The sequence below is a fragment of the Heloderma suspectum genome, chromosome 3 (assembly GCF_057233095.1).
Source record: "Heloderma suspectum isolate Gila_16-S chromosome 3, 16-S_ref, whole genome shotgun sequence".
NCBI lineage: Eukaryota > Metazoa > Chordata > Lepidosauria > Squamata > Helodermatidae > Heloderma > Heloderma suspectum.
The window spans coordinates 139,315,238-139,335,593 of record NC_139460.1 but is presented as its reverse complement, the minus strand read 5'-3'; the positions used below and the strand labels follow the sequence as shown (position 1 = coordinate 139,335,593).

Here is a 20,356-nt window from a genome sequence, read left to right as displayed (position 1 = left end):
GTAGGTATAACTAAACTTATTTCTTTATAGCTCTACCTCTTTCTAGTTTTGCTGTTGAAAATCTGTGACCAAAAGCAAATGAACACAATACACATGAATCAGTCATCTCCATCTTTGTTCTTTTGTTTTCTTCTTCTTAGCTTCAAGCACACAAATGTTGACAATCCAGACTGCTCAGGACCACCTATGGATATAAGTAATGAAGCTACTGCTGGAACTATCAAAATTGCCTACACGTATTCAGTTACTTTTGAGGTTGGTTTGCTTAAAGCTTTTTCCTTTGGTTTTCTGGGGGATGTGTAACTTGGAGAATTCCAAGTATTTTAATGGAAGTTTAATGTAACATTGTGAAATATTAATAAAATCCTGGGTTGGGAAGTGTGGTTTATGTAAAACAGAGTAGATAATCAGCAGCCCTTGGCCTAGATTCTGGTGGCCCTCCGCAGCAAGCAATTTGGACCTCTGCCAAGAGTGATCTGTCCCTCTCCCACAAGCTAGTTGGATGGGGAGGAAGAGAGAAAAAAGGGGATGGCAGATAGAGAAGGGGCATTGGCCCACTGCTGACTTTGGTCCTTCTCACCACTGCATGTGGGACTTCTGAGGGAATGCGGCCCTTGACAGAAAAAGGTTCCTGACCCCAATCTAAAATTATGGATAGAGCTAACTATGGGAATAATTCTTGTAGATAACTAATGTTGTTTTGTTAGAATTCTTGGAATCCTAATAAATAATTTAGTGCCCAGGCAAAAATAATAGTTGTGCAGCAGCAGAGTAATATGGTATGTTTTACAGCATAATCTGAGCATGTTTACTCAGAAATAAGTTCCACTATGTTCAGTGGGACATACTTCCAGGCAAGGTTTGCCGCCTCAATGAAAAGTCTGTTTATGCAGAGTGAAGTCTTCCAGAAAGCATAGAGAGAATAGTACCCGTTTGTCATTTTAAGACTTCTACAGCTCTTGCTGAAATAAGGGAGTCATACAGTATTGTATCTAATAATATTTCTAATGAAGCAATTCATTTATTCATTATTAACACAGAATGTATTTTAACTAGTATCCTTGATATCCTGTTTGAGAGAGCTTGTGTTTGCAACACTGAGCTGGGGTAGCATAGTGGCTAAGAGATTGAGCTACAAACTAGGAAGTCTTGTTTGTGCCATTAACTTACTAGGTAACAACTCTCTCTCAGCCTTCGTTCCCCCTGTCCCCCAGTCTGCAATGTGGGAGATGATAATTCTGACTCAGTGTTGTCATAAGGATTATAATTAGATAACACATGTGAAGTGCTTTGAATACTTCAAAGCACTATACAAATGATGATGAAGAAGCAGCAGAAGTAGCAGCTCTTAACGGTACTGAAGTTGCAAAGAATCTTGATGGTTTCTTGGTTTCATTGAATCTAGTGATGATCGTGTGGGTTTCAATGAACTAAGATAAAAAGTATGTCAGAAGATGAAAAGTTTTTGTGATCCTGAAGAATGATTGATGCCATATTAATTGTCATTAGTTATTTTGCCATTTAGAGTATAAAAAGTGACAAAACTGTTCTAATTTCCTTGCAGCTGTAAGACATTATTAATGAAATTATTAATTAATAATTTATTTTTCAGGAAAATAAGGAAATCAGGTGGGCATCTAGATGGGATTACATTTTAGAATCCATGCCCCACACACACATACAGTGGTTTAGGTAAGGACAATTTTTTAATTTTGTAATTCAACATATTTGAGTACTTCTTTGGTATAAAAGATATTAATTTTGACAGCTGGTCATCTTGTTTTTTTGTAGTATTATGAATTCTCTGGTGATTGTCCTTTTTCTCTCTGGAATGGTAGCTATGATCATGCTAAGAACTCTTCATAAAGACATTGCAAGATATAACCAGATGGATTCTACTGTAAGTATTTTATTTTAGAAGCTGCTTTTTCCAGCTGGTGAAGAATTCCTTAATTTTTCCAGTCTCTAATACTTATTTTGCAATAAGGGTGTGTTTGTTTATTTATTTATTTACAATATTTATATACCGCTCCACATCAGAAGATTTCAGAACGGTGAACAATGTGGTAAAAGAATAAAACAACAGATTAAAAGAGTTAAAACATTTTTTTTTAAAAGACAAACCCCAACAAAGTGGAATTTAACAAACCACAGCTGGTCATGCAAGGAAGGCCTCTTGAAATAACAACGTCTTCAGGAGGTGCCGGAAGGAACACAATGTTGGCGCCTGCCTGACCTCTAAAGGCAGGGAATTCCACAGGAAGGGGGCCACCACACTGAAGGCTCTTTTCCTGGTGGACTCCAACCGGACCATGGGTCCATGTGGAACCACCAGGAACATGCCCTCTGATGACCTCAGTGACCGGGCAGGTTGGTAAGGAAGGAGGCGTGCTCTCAGGTATCCTGGTCCCAAGTTGTTTAGGGCTTTGTACACTAGTACTAATACCTTAACCCTGGCCCAGTAGTGAATAGGCAGCCAGTGCAGTTCCCTCAGCAGAGGAGTTACACGCTGAAAAGGGGCAGCTCCCAACAACAGCCAAGATGCTGCATTCTGCACTAGCTCCAGCTTCCAGACCAGCCTTAAGGGCAGCCCCACATAGAACGCATTGCAGTAATCCAGTCTTGAGGTTACTAATGCCTGTACCACTGTGGTCAAGCTATCCCTGTCCAGGAGGGGCCGTAGCTGGCAAACCAGCTGAAGCTGGTAAAAGGCACTCTGAGCCGCCGCAACCACTTGGGCCTCCAGCGACAATGATGGGAGTACCCCCAGACTACGGACCTGATCTTTCAGAGGGAGTGCATCCCCATCCAGAACAGGCAATGGGCCTCTCTCCTGGACCTCGGAACCACTCACCCACAGGACTTCCATCTTGCCAGGATTCTGCTTCAGTTTATTGGCTCTCATCTAGCCCATCACCGAGGCTAGGCACTGATCCAGGATTTGCACAGCCTCTCCTGATTCAGATGTCACAGTGAGATAGAGCTGCATGTCATCAGCATACTGATGGCATTTAGCTCCAAATCCCCAAATGACCGCTCCCAGCAGCTTCATATAGATGTTAAACAGCATTGGGGACAAGATGGTACCCTGCAGCATCCCATAGTTCAATTGTCAAGGCACCGAGTAATAGTCACCCAATGTTACTCTCTGAAATCGGCCCCGTAGGTAGGACCGGAACCACTGTAACACAGTGCCTCCAATCCCCATCCCACGGAGTCGATCCAGGGGGATACCGTGGTCGATGGTATCAAAAGCCGATGAGAGATGGAGCAGAATTACCAGGGTTGAACTCCCCCTGTCCCTCTCTCGATAAAGGTCATCCATCAGGGTGACTAAGGCTGATTCAGTCCTGTAATCAGGACAAAACCCAGATTGAAATGGGTCTAGGTAATTAGTAATCACTCCAAGAGTGCCTGCAGTTGGTCTGCCACGACCCTCTCAAGTACCTTCCCTAAAAAAAGGGTATTTGTGACTGGGCAGTAGTTGTCGAATACTGTTGGGTCCAGAGTGGGCTTCTTCAGGAGTGGCCGCACTAATGCCTCAAGGACAGTAGGGACTACCCCTTCCCGTAGGGAAGCATCACTCTCTGGACTCACCCAGTCATACCCCCTTGGCTAGCTTTTATTAGCCAGGAGGGACAGGGATCAAAAGGGCACGTGGTCGGTCGCATTATTGCAAGCATCTTGTCCACATCATCAGGCCGTAATAACTGGAACTGATCCCACAAAATCGGGCAGATGGTGGCATCAGACACCTCGACTGGTACTGCACTAACAACAGCATCAAGGTTGCTGCAGAGACAAGCAATTTTGTCCTCAAAGTGCAATGCAAAAAGGTTACAGCAGGTCCTCTATGGGGCCAGGGCCCCATTTACTAGGGCAGATGTTAACCACTGGACTACCTGGAAGGGCTCCTTGAGGATGCAATGGAGGCAGCAAAATAAACCTTCTTTGCTGCCTGCACTGCCACGCAATAGGCACGATTATGCACTCTAGAGCGTGCTCGGTCATCTTCACTTCGAGTCTTGCGCCATTTATGCTCTAGCTGACGTCCAGCCTGTTTCGTTGACCGCAGCTCCCCAGTATACCAGGGAGCAGAACGGGCTCCACAGTGCTGGAGAGGGCACTCGGGTGCAATGAAGTCAATGGCCCTCCACATCTCGCTGTTCCACAGTGAGGCTAGGGCCTCGGCTGGATCACCAGCTCTCTCCACTGGAAAATCCCCAAGAGCATTCAGAAATCCATTGGATTCCATCAGTCTCCTGGGCGGACCATCCAAATAGGTCCCCCACCCCCACGGGAGGAGAGTAACACTGTAAGTTCAAATCTCACCAGGAAATGGTCTGACCATGACATTGGGGTTACTTGGAACCCCGCAATCTTCAGACTACCCATTTCACAAGTTGGAGCAAAAACCAAATCAAGGGTGTGCCCTGCTTCATGTGTTGGGCCGATGTCATACTGTGACAGCCCCATGGTTGTCATGGAAGCCATGAAGTCCTGAGCTGGAACTCCAGAGACACCCTCAGCATGGAAGTTGAAGTCATCCAGAACCACCGTCCTGGGTTCCTCCAACACCACACTTGCGACTGCCTCCTCCAGCTCAGGGAGGATGCTGGGCAGCAGGGTGGGCGGTACAGCAGCAGCATCCCCAGTGTGTCTCTATGGCCCAACACCAGGAGCAGCCCCTCAAGGCCCGCTCCAAGGTGAAGTGGTCTCCTGGTGATAGAGATGGAAGTTCTGTGAACTACAGCAACTCCCCCCCACCCCGGCCCTCCAACCTATGTTGGTGCTGCACTGAGTACCCAGGTGGGCAGAGCTGAGTCAGGTTGACTCCACCCAACTCACCCACCTGAGTCTCAGTAATACACGCCAGGTCGGCCCTCTCATCCATGATTAAATCATGAATGAGTGCGGTCTTACTGCAGAGCGATCTGGGTTGCTGACATTTGTATTTGATTGATTGATTGATTTCAAAAGGTTATATCCCACCTATTTCCCTAAAATGGAACTCAAGGCGGTAAACAAACCAAGATCCAACAATATTTAAAACCCACAAGAACAATAAAGTGATAAAAACAGCAGTTCAGCATAAAGGCTAAAAACACTCAAGGACTATTAAAACCAAGCGCTTTCTTAGCCACATTTTTATGTACAGTAAAGTGTCAGGGCCTGACAAATCTCTGAGCGTTCCACAAGGTGGGTACAAGCAGTGAGAAAGCTCTGGACCTTGTGGCTGCCCACCTACGTTCATGGGGCTGGGGAGTCTGAAGTTTAATGCCTCAGGTGACAACTGGAGCATGTGAGGAGGAGCATATGGAAGACATCATACTATATATCTCTAAAGGAAAACAGAAATACTCCCTGTTCTGTGGATGTGATTCCATTTCCATGGAAATCTAATACATTTAGTAATGGGAGTAGAACATATATTTTGTTTTGTTAAAATTCCCATTTGATGGACAGGAAAGGAAGCTGAAGAGTGTGTGACTAGGTAAAGCATTTCTCCTCTCCCACCCCTTCCCTATTTTATAACTTTTGAGCTTCAATAGAATGTTATGAATTATATTGCTTCAAGAGCAGACTCCTTGCCTCTTTGCTCTGTTTGTTAAATGGTATCTGGTAGATAGGGTTTGGTTACAATTTCGAAGTTCTAGAGTGTGAGGAGAGTAGCTGGATATAGTTGCTAAAGGAAAAGAAATGATTGATAGCTTCTGCCACAGTGCAAGTGTTGAGAACAGCTCGTAGGGAAGTTTAAGTTTCCTTGTGTATTTAAGATGGAACCTTAACTTTAAAATACATAGCTTTCCCCAAAGTGTTAAAAAAAACAAAATACTGCACTCTCATTTATATGACTTTTTCATAGTTCTGAGACATGACTTTTGGATGCCTGGAGTCACTGGATGTTTCATAACATTGCTGTAGACTTATCCAAATGCCTAGGAGGATATTCATTTTATTTATATTTTTGCAAATAATACACACAGAGGTTTCATGTGTGGAAGGGTAGATAGCGTAATAGAGAGAGAATTATAGAAACATAGAATTGGAAAATCTAACTATGTGAATAATCCCCTACCAGTGTAATATGTTAACTGGTTCATTTCCTTTTCAGGAAGATGCTCAGGAGGAATTTGGCTGGAAACTGGTTCATGGTGATATATTTAGGCCCCCAAGAAAAGGAATGCTGCTTTCTGTCTTTCTAGGCTCTGGAACACAGATTTTAATTATGACTTTTGTTACTCTGTGTAAGTACAATATGAAAGATATATGCATAACACATATCAAGAATGTATGTGTAAAACATTATCAAGAATGCTTCCTGTGTTTGTGCCCCCTTCCTCCCATCTCCCATTGCATGTGGGTATTTTCCCCCTCCTCCCGGTTTCAGATATAATTATGGTTAGCACTGTGTGCGTGTGTTGGTGTTGTGTTGCAGATACTTGTTGCAAACCAATGTGCAAACGTTTGTTTGATGGTAACTCTGTTTAGTGACAGACAGTATGAATGCAGCACAAACCATGGTTAGCTCTAAAACTGAAAGCAGGGGGCGGGATGCAGTGTGTGTGGGAGTCTGTAGTGAGCTTTTATAGTTTATTGATTGATTGATTGATTGCATTTATACCCCGCCTTTTTTCCTCTTGCAAGGAACCCAAGGCGGCTTACATTATCCTCCTCCTCTCCATTTTATCCTCACAACAACAACCCTGTGAGGTGGGTTGGGCTGAGAGTATGTGACTGGCCCAAAGTCACCCAGTGAGCTTCCATGGCCGAGTGGGGACTAGAACCCGGATCTCCTGGCTCCTAGTCCAACACTCTTGCCACTACACCACACTGGTTGGTTTGCAGTACCCTGCAGACTCCTTGAATTGTGGCTAGGGGATCAGGCAGTGTTCCATCTGCACTGAACTTAAGTATATGAAATTACCAAAGTGGAAATCTGAAAGTTCTAGAAAAAAGGAAGGGAAGCAGAGCCAGTCTATTGGCTCTGCTGAGAGACCAGCTGCCTTTGGCTTGTCCTCTCCATTAAGTGTCACCTGGCAGCAGCCATTCCATCAGATTGCAGTGGAGAGAGCAATGGGAAGCATGGCAACCTCATTGGCTCTGCTAAGAGACTAGCTCTTTTTGGCTCCTGTCTCTGAACTGTTTCTATCTCAGCCGGTCCTTATAAAAACCTTGTAACTTTAAGAACTGATGCCTGTTTGCTTTATTTCATCTTCTGTCCCAATCCCTTTTGTTATGTCTTTTAGATTGTAAGCCCGAGAGCAGGGGCAGTCTTGTGTTTATTGATCTGTAAGCTTCACTGGCAGCCCTTTCTGGCTGAAGAGCTGGGTAAAAATGCTTTTAATAATAAATAACTGTATTGTCTCATCATTTCTAGCCACTATGCACAGTAGATGTGCATGCTTTATGCTGTTACTGTATCCATACCTTTAAGCACCCCTTAAATACTGTGTGTCTGATTTTTACAGTCTTTGCTTGCCTGGGATTTTTATCACCTGCAAATCGGGGGGCGTTAATGACCTGTGCTGTGGTCTTGTGGGTGCTGCTTGGAACCCCAGCAGGTTTTGTTGCTGCCAGGTTCTACAAATGTAAGTATAAAAATGTATTTAATGTGACAGTACTTAAGTTCATTAGTCTAAATTATCATCACAGCAGTGATTTTGTCCCTAATTCTTTTTGCCTTCTGGGCAAGGTAAAGAAACGTTTAAGACTAAAGAGACACTACATGCAGGTTTAGATGGTTCTCATGCTAGTAAACTTCCAGATTGGCTGTTGTATGAACTATAATGTTAGTTGCTTTCACTTGGATCTTCTCAAAGGGAATGGGGTGAGCTGGTAACTGACAGAATATTGATATGGAAGTCAGATTGTTGGTAGCTTTTGAAATTGCTTTTTGTTTGATATGCAGAGTTTGCATTTACTTCTGTTTTCTTTGGTTTACATTACTTGAAAAGAAAATAAGTGCCACATTCAGTTAAAAAATAAAACCTGCTTTACTGAACATATCAATCAATGTGCATTTTTATTTTCGTCTGTATGCAGTACAGTATACACTGTGCATTGAACCTGTATACTGCACATTGAATCCAAGATAGTATACATTTCATTTGAATTCGTTGAGTCTGAATATTACAGTCAGTGCATAAAGTAAGACACTTTTGGGGCAGGAATCTTAAAACAAGGATGAAACCATATGATATATAGATGCACGCACGCATTTTATACCATGTTAGAGCCTTGTATTTTACAACAATAAACTGGCAGTAATTCACTCTGACAAGTAAGAGAGGTATCTTTTGATTTGATTTTGATAAAGGTGAAGAACGAAATAGCATTTCTCTTTCCTTAGAGTTCACGGTAATTTAACTGCCTGCCTAACCTGTTCAAATAAATTGAATGTTATATTTGAATGTATTGTATCTATCTGTATTTCACTCATGCTGTCTGTTTTGGGTTTATTTTATACAGCATTTGGGGGTGAGAAATGGAAGACAAATGTTCTGCTGACAGCCTTCCTTTGTCCTGGGTAAGCTAATTTCTGTTATCGCTGTTACGTTATTATCGCTGAAAAAACGTACAGGTTTTAGCTAAGCTTGTCATGGACACATTATGTCCATGACAAGCTTAGCTAAAACCTGTACGTTTTTTCAGTAACGTTATAGTGTGCTAGAGCTATGCACAGGTTGCACTTTTTGGGTGGTAAACCTTGTTCACGTTTGCCACTTGAAAAATTGATTAAGCAGTACCAGTATGACAGAAGTACTTTTTTAAACAGGGTTGCTCTTCATTGATGCTTGATTCTACTCCTTAGGCTGCTTCTCAGACCACACTGTAGTTGGTCTCATGTGGTGTCATGTACTGTACAATCCCTATGTTAAATCTTTCTGCTTAATCACAGCAAGCAGTCATTCCCTGAAGTGTAGTTAAGACAGACAAACATTTGGAGCTCTTTAGTTGAAATGTCAGCTCCTGCTGGAGTTCAGTCCTGTTAGATTAATGAAGAAAGTCTTGCTTGACCTCTTTGCCTGATATTTTCTGCATGTCACCTGGGCTTAATGTTAAGCTAGACATACAGTAACATGATTTCAATAACATTGAAATTAATAAAGTGTGAGTGATTACTTAAAATCTTTTTTCTCTTTTAGCATTGTGTTTGCAGATTTCTTTGTCATGAATCTGATTCTGTGGGGTGAAGGCTCCTCAGCAGCCATTCCTTTTGGTACTTTGGTTGCTGTTCTGGCACTCTGGTTTTGCATATCTGTGCCATTGACATTCATTGGGGCCTACTTTGGTTTTAAGAAGAATGTAAGTTATTTGCCAACACTACTAATATGAGTATAAAGTGTGAGAACTATATTTCTCACATTTGACTTGCCTGAAAATAAATGCTGCATTATGCCCTTTTGGAGGGCTATGGATATTGGGGTCATGTCTGAATTGAATGTTTGAGTTGTATATATAAAACATGATCAGGTTGCAGCAATGCTGCAGAAATACCTTGGTCTTGGCTAGCTTCAAAGCAAGCAGAACCATTGTGAATGTAGCAAATATTAGAAAAATCTTTCAGACGTATTGAAGTCTCTGGTTCTAGATTTACCTTGGATTTCTTTTGTTATAGTAGGAGTCCATATGATTGTAATCTATTTTGAGTAGGTACTTTTTCTAATTGTAGTGTTACATATGGCTTGAAATGCTTAGTAATTCTCCTCTTAAAATATTTTTAAAGGCCATAGAACATCCAGTTCGTACTAATCAGATTCCTCGTCAGATTCCTGAACAGTCATTTTATACCAAACCGTTACCTGGCATTGTTATGGGAGGCATTCTACCCTTTGGATGTATCTTTATACAACTTTTCTTCATTCTTAATAGCATATGGTAAGCATATATACCTCCTGAATGCTTCATTCCCTCTAAATTACTACCACTTCCTGCTTTAAAAAAAAGAGCTTGCACTTTCCTCTTGAACTTTTCACTGCTTTCCTTGTCTCAGTGCTATTGGCCACTCTGTTTTGATGTCATGGAAAGCTTATGTTACTTCTGCAAGTATGTCAGCTGCCTGGCCGTAAGCTTGTGAGACCCTCTGACATACAATTGCCTTATGCAGACCTCGAATGTTGTGGCACCTCTGGCTGCCCTTGGTTCTAGTGCTCTAATGTGACAGAAAGCCTTGCAGTCTAAGTCAGACTGTTTTTGGGAGAGCCATCTTTGTCTCTGTATTCTAAAGCCCATAGGCAACTTTGAGCAAAATTGAACATTGGGGTGGACTTATGTCATAGTCCTGTGAATTATATTTTGTGGGTGCAGATTTGTTTGCACAGTCCCCAGGTGATTTTGCTAGAATCAGACAGGTAATGCTTGCTGTTCGCAAGATAGGATGGCTAGGTAAGCCAGGAGTTTGTAGCATCTCAAACTGCACCAGTATGACTTTTTTATATTTAAACTTCTTTTTTCTAGGTCTCATCAGATGTATTACATGTTTGGCTTCTTGTTTCTGGTGTTCATTATTCTGGTTATCACATGTTCTGAGGCTACTATTCTACTTTGCTATTTCCACTTGTGTGCAGAGGTAAGCCTACAGAATGCATTTTCACGAGATAATACTCCATGTTTTGTTTTTCTGGGATTTAAACGAAGTAGCACAGAGGATCGTATCAATGGCTTGGATCCCAAGTTGTACTTTTGTTTGTACAAGGTGGGGACATTTCTGGCAACGCTCCTCCATCTGCAGCCTCTACATCAGCCGTCCCCAACCTAGTGCCCTCCAGGTGTGTTGGACTACAAGTCCCATCATTCCCAGCCAGCATGGCCATTGATCAGGGATTGTGGGAGTTGTAGCCTGAAACATCTGGAGGGCACCAGGTTGCCTATCCCTGTCTTACAGGCTTCCAGTAAAAATGTATTTACCTGTATTGAAGCTACATCCAAGTCTGTGGTATCGATTTTGGTTGTTAGTGGTTACTTTTATTGTTTTATTTGTTTTCTCATTTGATATATACCACTGCAAGTAGAGCTAAGCTAATGTTTGTGAAGTTCACAGTTCATATTGAAAGGAAATATTTTGAGGAGTGGGAATTTTTCTCCAAAGGAGCAGCATTCCACTAGGAAAAAAAGTCTCCTTCTGCAGAGAAATTAGGATCCCTCCCTCTCATAGCAAAGCATCTAACTTGAAGTGGCCACTGCAGCCACTATAATGGAGCCCACATGCAGAACCTGTTTGTGATCCTCCCCCTCTCTTACCATGATAGAGTGTAGATGGCGTTCTGCATTACGTTGCATGTGTGAACATTATCATTCTTGTTCAACTGCCCTCCCTTGAAAGAAAGGTGTAGTTGAAGGGGGTGGGAGTGGTTTGCTGGGAGTGTACTGTTTTGCAAAAAGCACCCCCCCCCCCCGCCCAAGTTTGCTTCTGTCTTATCTGTAAGATTGCTTGATTTCTTTCTCACGTTTCAGGACAGTGTGATGTATATTCAAGATATGTTCATTGACATAAATGTCAATGTAATACAGAATATATCATGCAATGCATAAGAAAAATTTTTTAAACATTACGTTGGCTACTAAACTGATGCTCTTGCCTAGGAATCAGAAATATATTTCTGTCTTCAAATATTTGAATAGTTTTAACTTGGGATGAACCTCATGAATTTTCCAATTGATGACCATCTATAAACTGTGTTTAGACCACTGAAATATAGTAAAAAATATGCCCATCTGCCATTGGGTTGGGTGCCTACTTCTGTATGCTTTTTGTTCACTTTGACACTAAACCCTGCTCACATTCCATGATGTTATTTACAGATATAGTAAGTACTGCTGCAAATGAAAGGAGCCTAGTGGAATAGTACTAGAAAACGGACTCCATCGTTTCAAGGGGGTATATGCTGACCCCATTGTATGCTACAAGTGAACCCACACCTCGACCTCAGTACATTCTGGCTGTGCACCCTCCTAGGACTTTGCTTCATCTATAGTACCTGCTCTGAAATAGAACCCATGTCATGGTTGAAAAGGGGCTGAGGCCCGTTACTATGCTTGTTCCTACCAGAAGGGCATCTTTCATTTTTTTAAATACACATTTGCAAATTATTTCTTTTTGTGCAGTGATATCCAATAACACAATATTTTCATGTTCCAAATAGAGGAATATTCAACATAACGTTATTACAGAGCCTGAAATGTCATGATGAAAAGGAGAGACAAAAGTAGCTCCTCTGAGTAATCAAGTGTTATTTTTTATATCCCGGGACTTTGACTCTCCTTTCCACTTTGTGATTTTGGATATTCTCCAGTTTTGTGTGACTTAGGGCCTGAAATATAAAATATCCAGTCTTTGCTGCATTGGTTTGTTTTAAATATTGAAATGCAGGTGATAAGTTGGTTACTTGTAGCACAGTATATCTAGAAGCATTACTAACTTTTACAACTATCTCCATCTTTGTTCTAGGACTACCACTGGCAGTGGCGCTCATTCCTAACCAGTGGCTTTACTGCTGTTTATTTTCTAATATATGCAGTGCACTATTTCTTCTCCAAACTTCAGATTACGGGTACAGCAAGCACCATTTTATACTTTGGCTACACTATGATAATGGTATTGATCTTCTTCCTTTTCACAGGTAAATATGCATATATTTTGGTACTGAGAATGTCGGTTATTATGGCTTTATTGTAATAACATTCTCAGCCATTTTTTCAGTTTTTGCACAGAATATCCTTTTCTCTGGTAGGACAGTTTTGGTAATTTTGAGTCTTCTAGTTTTATATGCTGTTACTGTGCATTGGGATTCTTGCTGCCGCCCTGAAAAAACTTCATAAATTTTTTACAAGGGGAAAAAGCTGTATATCAAGGGGTACATAGTAAATTTCAGTAGGCTAGAATGAGATCACTCTAGCAAGTTATCAAAATTACACACACAGGCCCCAGAGGCATCTAGCATCCTGTGTCAAGTTGATATAAAAGCTAAAAAGAGAAACTCGTAATTGTTGTATCAAAACTATTATATTGCTGCTTATTCATCTGTTAAAAATGGTCAGCATCAAGAAGGGTTTTGACGGTGCCCTGCTGCTATGTCAGTGTAGCACATGCTTGGGGCACTTGCTTCTCACACTGCATTCCGGGTCATTGATCTGACGCAGCAGGCGAAATACTGGGAGCTATGTGACAAATCTGACTCACAGCTGGGCCCATAACAGTGTCTCAGAGTAAATGAGTCAGTTAAACATCAGTGGCTTAGCTAGTATGAAAAAAAAATTAACATGATATCATTCACAGTTCTTGTTGAACTATTTCATAGTGAATGAACTGTTGCTTTATTGTGCCACTTTAAAAAAAAGATACACTCAATTCTTAGATTACAACTTGTCATATAAAAGTCTCAACAACAAAAGGGAGCAATACCTTTATTCAATCATCTATATTGTCTTAAAAAGTTATATACTTGTTAACAATCTTGTCTGATCTCAGAAGCTAAGTAGGGTCAGCCCTGGTTAGTACTTGGATGGGAGACCACCTGGGAATCAGGCTTCCTGCATTGAGCAGGGGGTTGGACTCGATGGTGTTGTAGGCCCCTTCCAACCCTATGATTCTATGAAAATTTTAATTACATCAAACACAAACTTCAAATAACAATATTTTTTAAAGTAAGTTAAAAGTCCATCTATACATACATTTTGTAAAGAGGCTTTCAAATCAATGGCAATTGCCAAACACATTTCAACTGCATAGCAGTTTATGTCTTCAAAGAGTTGCATCTCTTTAAAAGTATTATCCCCTGTTTGTTTATTGGGGCAGCTGGTTATCTTTCAGCCATGAGCAAGCTATCAAATGATGTTCCACTCTCCAATATTCTTCGGTTATGGAAAGCTGTATTGTGATAAATGGCTAGAAGTTATGCGGGACTCAGAATCAACCAAAAATTATGAAATCAATAGCCTGGTTGATTGTGCTTCCTCAGCCACAAAGCTATGTACATGTTTACCATAAGAACTTGATAGAAGCAATAGCCAGGCAAAAACAACCCATTCTACTTTACTAACCTGGAAGAACATACTTGCCTGTGGTCTTTCTTCTATTGACCGGGGGGGGGGGGGGATCTCCATGGCAATGGGTTTAGTTTCCTCTACACTTCGTTGCGGTTTTTACTGGAGTTGGATCTGCTCTGTATGGGGACACATAGGGGTCGAAAACCTGGATTATCCCAAAGCTAGCCTGGGGTTCTTGGCAGGTCACACGCAGTTTACTGCAAATAGTTTAAGTGCCTACTGGGTGGAGTCTCCTCTACATCATCATTTAGAGAGTGTTCCCATTCTCACCTTGTTCCACCCCTTCTGCTTTCTCTGCCCAGTATATGTGTTAGTGCCACCCCCAACCTATGTCCAACCCTCCCCACCTAATTTTTAAAAATTTATTTTCCCTCTAAAACTGCAGTAGCGGCAGGACTAAATGCACAGTAGCAACCCCTCACATTACTGCATCCCCCCCTTTCTGTGCATGTTTACTCAGAAGTAAGAATTAAATCTCACTCCCCTGCAGTGAAAGGGTTAAAGCCTAACTGAAGTAACTCACCTTAAAGCGCTCTTTCGCTTCTCTGATGCTCTCTTAGATTATGATTGCGACTTGTGCTTCTTTGGTGTTCTGTAGTTTCTCTGTTATGTAAAATCACTTCTCTGCTTTATCTCTTTATCGCAGTAATAATAATAATGAGGAGGATAACCCCTTTGTGTACAGAAATGCAACTGACAAGAGAATAGCAGCCAGGAAAAAAGGAAATGAAATAAAATATCACATCATCAGCCACTGGCAATAACTTAGGGAAATCTGAAGAACTCCTTCTGAAGAATGCTTCAGGTTTCCCTGAAGAAACTAAAATCCCCAGTCCTTCAGAGCTCAGGCAGTCATGGAACTAGAAAAGGGGAAAATTGCAATCCTATGCATCTCTAATCAGAAGTAAGCACCATTGGATTCAATGGGGCTTCCTCCGCTGTAAGTGGGTTTAGAATTGCAGCCAACATCTCCCAGAGGAGTTCTGAGAAACAAAAAGAGGAACATTTAATAAATAACAGGAATCCCTTCCAAAATGGGCAAGCTAAAATCTGAATTTGAAGAACCCAGTCCTCCAGAGCTCCCTCCTACCCCAATTTCACTGCATCCCAGCAATCTGCTTCAGATTCAGTCTTCAAATGCAGATTTCAGCTTGCCCATTTTGGAAGGGATTCTCCTTGTCGTTGTCATTTTTGTTGTTGTTATTAAAGGGGAGGAAGCCCCACTGAACCAATGGGGCTTAACGTCTGAGTAGAGATGCATAGGATTGCAATGTTCTGAATTTGTAGGTCACCACCACCACCCCGATTTCGCTGTATCCCAGCAAACCGCTGCGGGGTTACTGCTCCCCACCCCATTTTCCCCCATGTGTGCACTTTTGCCTACTGCTTCCACACACACCTTCTTTCTCCCTTTCTCCTTCCCCCTGCTTGCAATTAGAAGGCAAGATTATTACTACAATAAAGTGATAAAGCAGAGAAGTGATTTTACATAACAATTGCGAAAACAATTGTTATGTTATGTTATGTTATGTTATGTTGTTATGTTATGTTATGGAGAAGCGAAAGTGTGCTTTAGGGCAAGTTACTACAGTTAGCCTTTAACCCTTTCACTGCAGGGGAGTGAGATTTATTTCTTACTTCTGAGTAAACGTGCATGGGCAGGATGTTAAAGATTGAAACCAGGCTAACTGAAGTGATTGAGTGTCCTTGCTACTGTGGTAATATGAGGGGTTCTTTGTTGTTTGTGTGGCGCAGAGTGGTAGGTGGCAGTATTGCAACTGAAACTTTCCCCACAACCTGAGTTCGATCCCAGCAGAAGCTGGGCCCCAGGTAGCTGGCTTAGGTTGACTCAGCCTTCCATCCTTCCGAGGTCGGCAAAATGAGTACCCAGCTTGCTGGAGGAAAGGTAGTCACGACTGGGGAAGGCAATGGCAAACTACCCCGCTACAGTCTGCCATGAAAACGCCAGCGAAAGCAGCATCCCTCTAGGAGTCAGCAATGACTCGGTGCTTGCACAGGAGGAACCTTTCCTTTTTCCCCCCTTGTTCTGTAGTTTCTCAGCTGTTACGTAAAATCCCATCTCTGCTTTATCGCAGTAACGTTCTTTCTGGTTTACGGGAGCATTCATAATGTAGCAGAAGCCGGGAGCCTGGACAGGGGCAGGAAACAAGCCTCACTCACTGGTCTCCCCACTCCATACCCCACTTGTAAATAACTCCCCTCCCGGGTGTCTGTGATTGGTGAAACTGGAGCACTTCGGGTTCATGATGGAGCAGCAATGTGCTATTTTGATGTTGTGCTTTTAAGGGGACTTTTTTTTTTAAGGTAGAGGCTGCAGAGCAGAGCACACCTATACTTTCAGGGGCATGGCCACCAGAGGTTAGTGGTAGGCAAGGCGAAGTAAACACCATGAGGTAGCTCAGAACTCCTGAATGGCCAGCTGCAAAATGGTGGAAACATCGGGGAAACACTGGGGGAAACACCCCTTCACCAGGGTCAGTGTGGTCATGGCCAGGTGAAAGACATATCCCTGGGCAGGGCTATCATGCCAAAGTAAATGTGGAGGTTAGTACACACTGCAACAGAAGCACAGACAAGCTGAATTAAGGAAAATGATTGGACTGAAAGTAGTCTCAGAAAAACCAGTTTTTCCATGAAAATCTCTAGGATGGCTGTGAGATGGCCACAATGTCATGTGCCCCAAATGACCTCCAAATGCAGCAAACTCTCTGTAAATCACTCAACCCACCCTCACTGGCTTCACACGTAACAAGAAGCTGTGGTCCCCCCCCCCCCCCATTCACAATGGTGGTCGCTGCCGTGATGAGAAAGCCCTGCAGGGAAATTCATCCATGGTGCCTTTTCATTACATGCAAACTGAGCCATTGTCTATGGGCTGGTTTGCACAATGGCCAGCATCCACTGTGGCTTAAATAAGCCACAGTGGGTAGCAGTGTATACCGGCCGCCATTGTGAATATTCACACTGCGGCGGGTGGTTGTTGCAACTTATTGTGATGTGCAAATCTGGGCAGGGTGGCTTGTTGCTATGGTTAACAAGCCACCCCAGAACCCTACTGAAGCCCATGGGTTCTGGGTGGCTTGTTACCCACACAACAAGCCACCCTGCTTGGGTTCACACATCATGATAAGCTGCAGCAACCTCCTGCCATGGCTTGAATATTCACAGTGGTGAGTGACACACACCTCAACCTGCTTGTTTAAGCCATGGTGGGCACTGGCAATCATGTGAATCAGGTCTATGTTTAGCTAATCCCCTTTTGATAGAGTTTAGGATCCTCTGCAGCTGCTTCTTCTAGGGAGGAAGTAGGACCACATCTGCTTCCTAGATCACATAAAACTGTGATTAGACAGACAGCCTCTGAACAGACTTTTCTTCCTTGTAAGTGTTACTTATACCATTTAGACTTCCTGAAGCTTGCAACAAATAAAAGTGACTTCCTTCCATTTTTCAAGCATGTAACTCCCAGAAAAAGCAGCTTGTGCCTGATTGTGATGGATGCAAGTTCATTAAAGTTGCAGTCTTATCCACACTTCCTTGGGAGTATGATCATTTGAATTCAGTGGGCCTTAATTCTGAATTGATATGCACAGGATGAGGCTTTATAGTATATATTCTCATTGTGTGGAGACATAAAGAGACAAATACACTCACTTAGAAACTGACTGAAATATCTTCATAACTTGTGAATATGTACAGCCTGCCTTGAATTCCAAGTTTTGGCTCTACTATAGACTCAGATATGTGTTAATTGAGGGCAGAGATACTCATATTTAATCTCACAGTGACTTGGGATATGGTTACCAGAAAAAAAAAAAAAAGTCCAGACAATTGGCTTCCCTTTAAAAAGCAGTACTGTCAGGGCAAAAGTGTGTTAGCCATTTTTACATAGCAGCTGCTCCAGCACCCACACCTACCAGCCAACTGTGACATGAAACGAAGAATGCATCTGCACAGTGGAGTGGGGTCTTCCTGGTTTGGTGCTGCAGCTCTGAATAAGAAGATTGCTGAAAGAATGGCTACAGCGTAATGTTGTGATATAAGCATCAGCATTGTGTTGATGCTTATATCTGTTCATGAAGGCAGCACAAGCAATGGTGCAGATGGTGCAAAGCATCCGAGCTGGTTGAAGAGGCTGTGTATGTGGGGGACGAATTGCAATAGAACATTTTGGTGTGATTTTGATGGTTTTATTTTGATGTTGTTGTTTTATCTGTAGGAACAATTGGATTCTTCGCATGCTTTTGGTTTGTGACCAAAATATACAGTGTGGTAAAAGTTGATTGAAGAAACTGTCATATAAAATATGGAAGCTATCAACCTAATTTAAAGACATGCTCTTGGAGAAGAATTTAAGCTTTATCTGAAGTATTGACTTCTGTACTTTATGAATGATACTGAATATACATTTTTCTCCCACTCAAGCATTTGTATTGTAACTTTGCAATCTGTTTTCACTTGGGTGTTCTTAATGAAGATTGAACTTAAATATTGTATGCATTTGTAAATATTGCTATACTAGAACTTTTAAATTCTAATGACAGGCTAGAAGTGACTGCATTACAAAATTTAATGATACTTCTACAAGTATGGTTGTAAATATGGTTTTCTAGGTTTGTTGGATGGGGTTAATTATTTTTTCCAAAAGAAATAACAAGTTTCTATCATGATTTTGAAGGTTTACTCAGTGTTTTTAATTTGGATGTTTCTGTTTTACATTGGAGCTATGGCCATAAATCCTTCTCCCTTTTTTTCTGTGACTTCATTAGGTTCCAGTGATGTGTTAGCCTTTTAAACTATGTGCCTCTTGAGTCTTGGAATCTTTATAGTCATAATCTTAATACATACTGTGCACACTTTCAGTGGATTATTACACATTATAAATACACAAAATTCTGTAAATACAAATATATTGATAGGTTTTTAAAATATGTAGATTATTTTATTGTGTGTTAAATTCTAGGTTGATTTAACTTGTTTGTTAATCTGTTCCATACTCATAAATGTAATACTCTTGTACTGCATAAGAATGACATTTCATAACTACCCTGCAGTGTCAGTCCGAATCCACTAGTATAACTAGATTAAAAGATTGGATAATACATTGAAAGGATCTGCATACATAAGCAAGATACATTGCCAAGTGTGTTCACAACAGATTTTAATGATGCCTGTTATGTAGAATGGATTATGGTTTTGTCCTTTTGCCATAAACAAGCAGAAGCACTGCTTGCCTCATGTTAATAGAGGGTTTCCATTTGCTAGATGTAGAATTAAAATTAATCAACATGCATCTTTTAAAATGGCAATGGAAACATGCTTTTTGTGATGGTGTTTGAGTTTAGTGGTTCACCTACTAGGAATGCCTGTATGTTTTCCACAACAGCACACTTGCTACTGTGTAACTGCATGTCTTGAGCTCAGAAGTTACAGTTACTGAAAGGAACCTAAGTTTTTCTAATGCTCTTTCTAAAGATCATAAACTATGCTTGAATATTAAAATCCAATAAAAATATCTTTTGTTAATAACTTACAATTTTTAATTTGGTCTTATAAACTGGCACTTGCACTGTTCAAGTAAACCCAAGATCTGTTACAAATGGCAAAAAAGAAAACATGTTGCAAATGTATGTTTTGGTTTAACAGCCAATCTTGTATTTTGCTCTGTAGTATAGGACTTTCCGCCTGTGCGGATCTCTGGCTCTAAGCCCAGCAAACCCTGAAGGAAGTTACCATTAAAAATGGTATGCAAGAAAAATACTGAAGCCACAGTTAAAAAAACAGAAACATTTTGATGATGCATCTGCATGCAAACAAAGAGGAGGCTTGATGGACTACCCTAAGAAGGAAGCTCCAAAAGACAGGTGCTGCTCGTGAAGAGAGCCATGGCTTCTGGTGCCCATGGAACTCTCAGCAGAGACTCCATTTCAATAAGAGGGAGGGGAGGGTGTCATGGTAGAAGGTATTGCCATTCGGGGTTTTAAAGGTAGGAACTAGCACCTTGAATTGTACCTTGAAGTTAAGTGGCAGCCGATTCTTTTCACACTGGAATAACGTTTACTACCTACTCCCAAACATATTTTGGACCAGCTAATGTTTCCTTTACATAGTTCAGTACTCAGAACTGTGCTGTTGGTGGGACAGAGGATGGTAGAAACACAGACTTTGAGAATAAAGTAGGTAGAATATTTTAATTTATAATAATTATCTTATAGAAAAATTAACCTAGTAATGTTGTCACAAGCTGTGGCTTCTGTTACAAAAAGCAAGATGGCATTTGAAATAG

General features: G+C 41.5%; 1 protein-coding gene across 1 annotated transcript in view; it reads left to right on the top strand.

The window, feature by feature from the left end:
* Positions 1–19,599, top strand: part of TM9SF2 (transmembrane 9 superfamily member 2) — a 39,977-nt gene extending 20,378 nt beyond the window's left edge. The window contains exons 7-17 of the mRNA XM_084844694.1: positions 141–255; positions 1,613–1,692; positions 1,792–1,900; positions 6,116–6,248; positions 7,473–7,592; positions 8,473–8,530; positions 9,150–9,309; positions 9,731–9,882; positions 10,462–10,573; positions 12,452–12,623; positions 18,290–19,599. Coding sequence (XP_084700820.1) covers positions 141–255; positions 1,613–1,692; positions 1,792–1,900; positions 6,116–6,248; positions 7,473–7,592; positions 8,473–8,530; positions 9,150–9,309; positions 9,731–9,882; positions 10,462–10,573; positions 12,452–12,623; positions 18,290–18,357 — 1,279 coding nt within the window. The 3' untranslated portion in view covers positions 18,358–19,599. The remainder of the gene's footprint in view (positions 1–140; positions 256–1,612; positions 1,693–1,791; positions 1,901–6,115; positions 6,249–7,472; positions 7,593–8,472; positions 8,531–9,149; positions 9,310–9,730; positions 9,883–10,461; positions 10,574–12,451; positions 12,624–18,289) is intronic.
* Positions 19,600–20,356: the final 757 nt, after the last annotated feature.